We start from the raw sequence: 8,796 nt of genomic DNA, 5'->3' as shown, positions 1-8,796 counted from the left end.
TTAAATGACGAAAAAGTTGGTGTCTATTTACTTGTGACCACTCAGTGTACATTGCTTTATGTAAAATCTCGAAATTATTGATGAGGGTTATTTCATTTGATAACCAGTTGTAAACATGGTTATGATAAAACACTTTCCTACTGATTCATTTTTAGTCCAGAAATATTTCACTGCAGCAAGTATTTGCCATTCTCCTTTAGTTTTCAACGTTAATAGATCTGACTGCTGTGTGGATGTTTCATTGAAATGAAATATACATTAGTGAGTGCAAATACTTGTTGATGTATTATAAATCAGTTTTATTGGTTTATTTTAAACCTAAATAAACTTATGTGTTTTTAAACTTTTATTGTTCATTTTTCAGCCCAATATTTCACCCATAATGTCTAGTTATGGAATGTATAATGCTGAGTATGGAGCCTCAGATCAGAAAGCCCCATTATCCAATTTTGAGAATACTCTTTCAAATAATGCAGTTAGAATGGGTAAGTTATTTATTCTGTTTCATGTATATTTAGTCTGAAAATTATGTATTTTTAATACTTTTCAAAACAATATAATTTTTAGCTAACTTTGAGTGAACTTCCAAAAGGTACTACTGATGCATTTCGTTACCTAATCTATTTATGAATTCTTCCTGAACAATTAAGGTGAAAGATATATGTGTTGCATCATTCAGTTTCAAATATGTATACTAGAATTTATAACTTCAAGTTTTTATTTTCAGCAATATATTTGGACTGTTCCATTACATAGACTGTTACTGAATAATGAATAATATATAAATATGAGCATTTTCTGCTTTTATGTATTTTTTGTGGAAAATTTATTATCATTAAAATTAGTAGGGTGATTAATTGGGTGCCATCACATAGGCAGCAGAGCTAGAGGGGACCAGTGTCTTCCCCAATGAATTTTTTTTATAAAGGTGCAAAAAAAAATTAGTGTAAGCAAAAAAAATCACTGCTAAACCCAGAATCATATCTCACATATTTGTCATATGCATGTTAATGTGTTTAAAACAATAGATTTATATACTGTAGCATTTATATAATTGCACAGTGATTATCATATTGACACATAATTCTGTTAAAAAAGATTGCAGGTAAATATGAAAAGATGTTCTTAATAATGACTTGAACCTTTTATCAAATAAGCCTTCTCTGAAATAAAATTACACTTGCCATCTATGCATCATCACCTGGGCTATTATTATAGGTGACACTTTTTCTATGATTTGATTAATTGATCCCTGTTTGACAAATTTGGTTTGTCATTGTTGAAATGGCAAAGAGGGATATTACAGACTAGTTTATGTAGGTCAACAATGTGCCAGTTTGTGAAAGTAAACAGAAACATATGATGGTGGACCATTAATTAACCTTAATTTATAGTATTGATTCAATAGACTAGTAAAGTTTTTCAAGCAGGATCTTCCTAAATAATTCAAACAAAAGCACTTCTGCCTTTTTTTTTCATCATTAATTTGGTTTAATTACTTACTTTTATCAAACATGCATGTTTCCCATACTCCACTCACCTTCCTGCTTTCCTTTAAAATGTGTCTATGTATTACAGTTTTACATATAAAAAATAGAAACCAGTAACTGCTTTGTTGTGTTAAGCACATGATTAACAGGCTTGTGGGATATTGTTAGTGATCAATAGCCTGCCATCTTCATCTGAAATAGTTATTTACTAACAGATATGAATGGCATTTATACTGCCAAAACAGTTATAAGAAATAAGCCCCCAACATATTTATCAGTTATATTTTCGAATTATGTTTTGTAACAATATTTTAATATCATCAGTGTAAGATGTGTTACTTACCATTACCACTCAGATCTCTCAGGTATGCAGGATGACAGAATAGTTACACAGATGCACACAGCGTGTAACTAAAAATTTGATCAGGATCCAATGATTGTATTGTAGAGTCAACATGAACACTTTAATGTTAGCCATCCTCCACCTTAAAGTTCAGTAAAGTGCTAGTGTGATGATTATGAAATATGTAGTATTAATTATGGTTTAATGAGTATTATCAACAGATCTTGTTTGAGTTTAAAGCCAATTCTGTCTCAACACCACATCAGAGGATGTTAAAGAGATTAGTATCTTATGTGTACTATCTCTGATGCTAGCATTACAATCACTGAGAGAGGAATGTTGTTTTTATTCACCACTGTTGAGAAACTGCTACACAAAAGTGCATGTCTATTGAAAACTTCATTAAAAATGGCTTTGGTTCAGTTACATTAACACAAACACACTCAGTCCTCCAGATTTCCTAAAGGTTTACAACCTGTTTGTACATTCTGCTTCCCATATGTATGATTCCTTTTTTTTTAAATTTGCTTTCAAGTTTGTATATAATGGTGTTTACAACACTTAAAATTCCCTTTATTTTCTGCATACATCAACCTTAATTACAGTTCTAGTAATAGTGAATAGTCCAAGTAAATCAATTAAATACAGATTAACATTTTTTATAGGGTAAACAACTGTTATTATTTTTAATACTCAAATTGTCATACTTCCTAGAAATGCACACTTTCATAATATTGCTTTATTTTTAATTATTTTAAAGATTTGACTTTTTACATTAGCCCTTATTCTGTTCCTTTAAGTTGAATATTAAATATCTGTGAAAATGTTTTATTAGTGTTAGGAATTTATCTATGTGGCAGGGTGTACACAGAACTAAAAAATAAATTCAATGACTTTTTCTAAGTTTTCCTTGACTGTTCACATTATATAAATATGTATACATATATAAAGGAAATTATGCTCAGAAATTACCACATTAACTACTTTAAATGAATCATTGAGCTTATATACTAGATGTAGTAGCTAGCCAATACATTTCTGCTACTGATTACTGGCCAAAAAAAATCCCTGACTTTTCCACATTTTCCCTGACTGTATACATCCTGTGTAAGTGTGAATTTGAGCATTAAGTTTTTTGGATGAATTACAAGTTGTGTTACTAGACTTGTCATATTTCAGCATAAGTTTCATGGAACAATAATAGTTTTCATGATTAAAAGTACTTAACCATTAATCACACCTATTCACAAATTACATGTAACACATCACAGTACTGTTTTAGTAGTACTTTTTTCATAGAAAGAAATCTACTAAAATAGTCAATTTTCAGTGATTGTACCACTGTACCTAATAATGTCCAATTATCTACCTATGGAATTGTTCATCTTCATTCAGAAGTTATGGTTTAACCAGTAACTTAACAATTACTGCTGTAATCTCTCTTGTTGATTTTGTTGTTCGAGCTGCCATTGTTGCAGGTCTTCTTGCCACTGCTGTAAACTCACTTCTTGTTTCTTTTCTTTTTCCTCCAACAACTGCTGTAGTTTGTTTTGCCACTTCTCGTTTCCATCTTCTTTTTTTTTTTTGTCCCACTCTCTGACACCAATTTGTTACGTCTCTGGTCGTTTGTTAATTCTGCATAGAAATTCTTTCCGAAAAACTTCAGCAATACAAGTCCTTCCTTAAATAAAACTAGTTTATTCTTTCTCAATACAACGTTGCAATACACTTAATTCCCACAGTCAGTTAACTTAAACAAACGCTATAATTCACGAGCTTGACTCAATTGTCCGTCTACAATTCAATTCCATTGTTGCCGTCACTTCTTGGCGGTCTTATATACAAGAATACCATATATCTAGTAAACAACTGACCATTCACAAACCTTCAAGAATATCATGATGTGTTACTAGCATCACGTGACTTCCGCTGTCATAACTATATATATATACACACGCAAAATATTTATGTGTTTTCTGTCTCTTATATTAATTTCTTCCACCAGTTTCATGAATTAAGGTCACTCTTTAGGATATAATTTTACAGAGAATTTTATTGTAATTTTTGTAATTCTTAGTAACAGTTTCTACTTGAAAACATATTGGAATTGTGATACCATAGAAACTATTAGTAAGAGGTACAAAAAAGGACAATAAAATTCTCCATAAAATTATATCCTGAAGAGTGATCTTTGAAGTCATAAAACTGGTTGAAGAAATTAATAAAGGTGAGAGAAAAACAAAATATTATAATATTCTAGTGTGTTGTTATTCACATCCACAGGTGAAACTTGTGTGTTTTATTTATATATATATATATATATATGTGTGTGTGTGTGTGTGTGCATATAAATTCATTGTAATAAACATTTAATACTTTATCTGACTGTGTTTTTTCAAGTCAAAAGTTATTTGTGTTTTTCCTATCCATTGTAAACGTTTCAGATTTCATTAAAATATCTTGGTGTTGCCTCTTTTCACTTCATTAATGTATAATTTTCCCTAGTCTTTTCTGTGTGTATGTGGTATGTATTCCCTCTTTTTTAATGTTTAATTCACATGTATACAATATAGTCATACTTATGTGTATCTTAGTAAGCATTTTACTATTAATAATTATAACTTTAAAAAACATGGTTTGTGATTCTCCACCTTAGGTAAAAGTTAATTTTCATTCAGAAGTTATAAAGATGTGGTTTGATCAAATGAATTTCATTTTACTACCTAGTTACCTACATATATGTAAGAAAAATAAAATAATGTTTTTTTTGTGCATTCTGTATGTGTAGGATTCATTCACATGGTTTATAGGATTCTGATGATGCAGCTTGCAACCATGTTGGGATTTACTGCTCTGTTCCTTTCTGTGTAAATAATCATTTATATGATGTATGTATGTGTGTCTAGAAATTGACAAGGAGAAAATCTTTAAGGCTAAATTAACTATAAAGAATACTTGCAATATCAGAATAACTACAGTAATAAAAAATAAAGTAATATCATGTTTAACACTTAATGGTAAGAGGAAAAACCATATTTTTGAAATAAAATATACTCTATCCAAAAGACTAGTTTTAACACATTGGTGTATCTAAGAAGAATATAAAATAAAAACAAAAAAGGAAGCATTAATTGGGAGAAATGAATAATTTACAGTCATCATTATCACAGAGATGAAATGAATGACACTGCACCTTATGTATCAGGATTGGACAAAATTAAAATACCATATTTTTTAATTGTATTATGTTTGTAAGGGTAGTATAGCCTTAGGTAATTTATTTGTGTATAAATTATTCTATATAATTAAATTTGTCTACACATAAATATATTATTATTGTATTTGGAAGAAAAAAAATCCTCAAAATGCAAAAACCTAAGAAAAAATGGCTTCAATAATATTAAAATTGGACCAAAGGACAATGGAAGATGTGATGTGATCAAATAAGTCATCTTTTACACTTTTCCCATCAAATGGGTGTACTTTTGCATGGAGAAAATGAAATGCTTACAACCCTGAATGTTTTTTGCCATCAGTTAAGCATGGCAGAGGCTGTTTTGGTATGGATAGATTTTTTGTTGGAATAGTTTAGGACATATGATTCCACAAATGTTTAATTAAACTTTATTGTAGAGCACATTCACCCTAGGATGAATACTTCATTTCCAAATGTATCTGGTCTGTTTCAAGAACATAATTCATCAATTCCATACATGAGAAATTTCCATTGAGCTCCAAATCTTTTGCAACCAAAGGTCTATTTGTGAAATAAGTACAAGTTCATGAGTGCTTGCCAAAAGAGATCTAAAATGTTATTGGGAAATACCCTTTCTACGATACATAAATGTAAGGAATTTCTTTTTATATTAATTGGTGATGTATCAAACATTTCTATAATTTTTTGTGTCTGTACGATTCATTGCTACCTTTGAAAGATTCCTCATGATTTTAACCAATCAAATGACATGATATTTATAGTTTGTGCAAAAATCTCTCAATTATTTTGAGTCAGCTGCAGGTAAATTCAGTGCAGAATGAATAATTTTACATCCTGTTTCTTTTTCCCAGTCTTATTTTTAAAAAAGGAACAATATTTTCATAGCAGTTAGTGTTTTAGGTAATGTATACATTCTTATGAAAATTTCTGACTGGCAGGGTTTCTCCCACTATCTTAGCCAAGTATTTGCAAAAATTTGATTAATACCCAACTCTGTATAACTTCATTTTTAGTAAAAACACTTTCTATGATTCTGTATAAGGTGCCAAATTCACTTAAAATAGTCATCATGAAATTAGGAAACATAACAGAAATAGTGTTTTGTTTTTAAGTGAAGACTTGGGAACAAACCACAGATCTGAGAATTCTTTATAGTCAGGGTCGTAAGCTAGGATGATTTGAGTGGTAAAAAACAGTCTAACCCATAGATGCATGTGCCTGCATCTGCCGTCATCATACCACCACCCCCTTTTGGGCCAAAAAAAAGTTATTATTTTCATGTTTAGAATTTTAATGACTTTGCAAATTCCTTCGGAAAGTCCAATAAAACACTTCACATGATCAGTCATGTGTTATAAGGTGAATAACAAGACTAAAAAAATAAAGGCAGAGACAAATTTTACTGCAGGCTGAGTTATATTTTTCTGATTGATACATCTTTAACAGCAGGTAATTCATACAAATTAGACACAAGATTTAAAAAAAAAAAGGTTTTATGCAAATACACATTGTTATACTTTTATATTTTAGATAACCTAAAATTTTTTAAATATTTTTACACACCACTGTGGATAATATTGTCTCATGTGTTAATCAAGTACAAGGGAATTATCATAGCATGGGTCATTTGTTCAGTTTCATGTGCAGGTTTTTTCCTGTGGACTTTTCTTGAAAAGTATTTTGCAACAAAGGTTATTTGCTTCATGTCTTTTCAGTGTTTGTTTCTAACTGGCTAATTGTGAAGTAAACTGTAAACACAACAAAGAAAAGTGTTTGTTTCTTACAAGCAAATTGTGAAATAAACTGTACTGTGACATCAACAAAGAAAAGTGTTTGTTTCTAACAAGCTAACTGAGAAGTAAAATGTACTGTGACATCAACAAAGAAAAGTGTTTGTTTCTAACAAGCTAATTGTGAAGTAAACTGTACTGTGACATCAACAAAGAAAAGTGTTTGTTTCTAACAAGCTAATTGTAAAGTAAACTGTACTGTGACATCAACAAAGAAATTTTTCATGCTTATGGTGAACATTTTTCCAGTGATATTTAGGGCCGGGCAGGCAGAACGAGGCCTGGGTGGCCCCGCTTTCCATAGTTACAATCCTGTTTATAGTTTCATGAAATATTATTTTCATTCTAAATTATATCTGCTAGAAAGTCACAGAAATGTTCTTATAACAGAGTTCCCATGTGTCCATGAAAAACATGCAATATGGAGAAAAACATAAATGTCCTGCAAAAGTCATAGAAAACTGTGACTTTATGAAATTCTTTATCTGGTTTAATAGTGGGGAAGAGAGAAATAAGTCTACTTAAATTGTAAGGATTAAAAATAAATATTTTTGATTTTAAATATTAAATGTAATTTGAAAATAAGTGGAATACTTTGCCACTTTTGTTGATAAATGTATATATATATTTAGTCCTAACATTCAGTAAAGTGTGATAGTTTCTAGGACGATTGCCAGGGAATTTTATTCTTTTGATCATTTTATTTTCATACGAAAACTACTTGTGCTGAATTATTTCCTCACAAAGATTTAAATACATGAGTAACTTAAAAGTAATATCTATCTTTAAAGGTTTATGATAATAAAAATCTTAAAAACAGCAAAACATATATAGTATATACACACACACACACACACACACACACACACACTATTGGTAATAAAAAGCTAATAAAAAAATTTAAACATTTTTCAAAATACTAAGTAGCAGACATTAAAAACCCAAAGGAATGTATACATGTAAGGAAACACTCTTAATGGTAGAAGAAATCCATTTCTAATCAAGAATTAAAACATTTTGATTCATGTACATATTCAGTAGTAGGTTCCCCACACACACAAACAGTTTTAATCTTTTTTTACAGTGAGGCAACATTTCAAACAGTAACTTTTTAACCTTACTTTGAAAACCTTATTCATTACCAAATATAAAATGTAGATTAATGGCAAAAACACAAAATCAAATAATATTTTCATATTTTATTCAATGAAATGTAACATTACAGACAGTATTTTTCTTATCACCTACAAATTTTTATACTGAAACCTTACATAATTATTTTCAAATCCTATAATCTATGGATGTTACAAACTCCCTCTTATTCCTACATTAATGAAAAGGTAAGTGAAAGTAGTTTTACAACTAAGCTTCTCCATTGCAGATTGACAACAGGTCCTCATCAAACCACTACTTTCATCAACCTCTTCTTATCTGTGGGTGGAATACTTTTCAGAAAGCAAATAGCAACAAGAAAGCCATCATCAGACAAAACAGGCCCATGGCCTCAGAAAGGGCAAAGCCCAAAATAGCATAAGAGAAAAGCTGTTGTTTCAGTGATGGGTTTCTGGCATAGCCAATGATTAAACTACCAAATACACTGCCAATACCAGCTCCTGCAATAAAAATGACAATTTTTGAATCACTAACAAGTAACAGTAAAAGACAATTTTAAATGTTCACATAAGACACAGCTACAGAAATGTAATATAATGCATAAGAAATAAGGTAATATATATAAATTTTTCTCAAGCTGCATTAAACAGCAAAACCAACAAACCTGATCCAGCAACACCAACAGTGGCAGCACCAGCTCCTATGAATTTGGCAGCAGAGTCAATATCTTTTTGTACTGCTGAAGTCTGTAGTGTCCTTATAATCTGCATAATGAATTTGACTGCTTTGAGTTTCATTAATGTAATCTGTAATCCTGACATTAAGATATAAATGAACTAAAAC

At 30.2% G+C, this 8,796-nt stretch overlaps 1 protein-coding gene across 3 annotated transcripts in view; it reads right to left on the bottom strand.

Annotated features, from left to right (window-relative positions):
• Positions 1-8,019: 8,019 nt before the first annotated feature.
• The window catches only part of LOC106462462 (ATP synthase lipid-binding protein, mitochondrial-like), a 20,573-nt gene continuing 19,796 nt past the window's right edge, over positions 8,020-8,796 (bottom strand). For all 3 annotated transcript variants that reach the window (XM_013922384.2, XM_013922385.2, XM_022389730.1), the window contains exons 5-6: positions 8,618-8,717; positions 8,020-8,453 (exon numbers count right to left, since the gene is read on the bottom strand). In XM_013922384.2, coding sequence (XP_013777838.1) covers positions 8,290-8,453; positions 8,618-8,717 — 264 coding nt within the window. In that variant the 3' untranslated portion in view covers positions 8,020-8,289. The remainder of the gene's footprint in view (positions 8,454-8,617; positions 8,718-8,796) is intronic.

The sequence above is a fragment of the Limulus polyphemus genome, unplaced genomic scaffold, assembly GCF_000517525.1.
Source record: "Limulus polyphemus unplaced genomic scaffold, Limulus_polyphemus-2.1.2 Scaffold1172, whole genome shotgun sequence".
Classification (NCBI taxonomy): domain Eukaryota; kingdom Metazoa; phylum Arthropoda; class Merostomata; order Xiphosura; family Limulidae; genus Limulus; species Limulus polyphemus.
The sequence above is the reverse complement of the archived record's forward strand: the minus strand, read 5'-3'. Positions and strand labels throughout refer to the sequence as shown.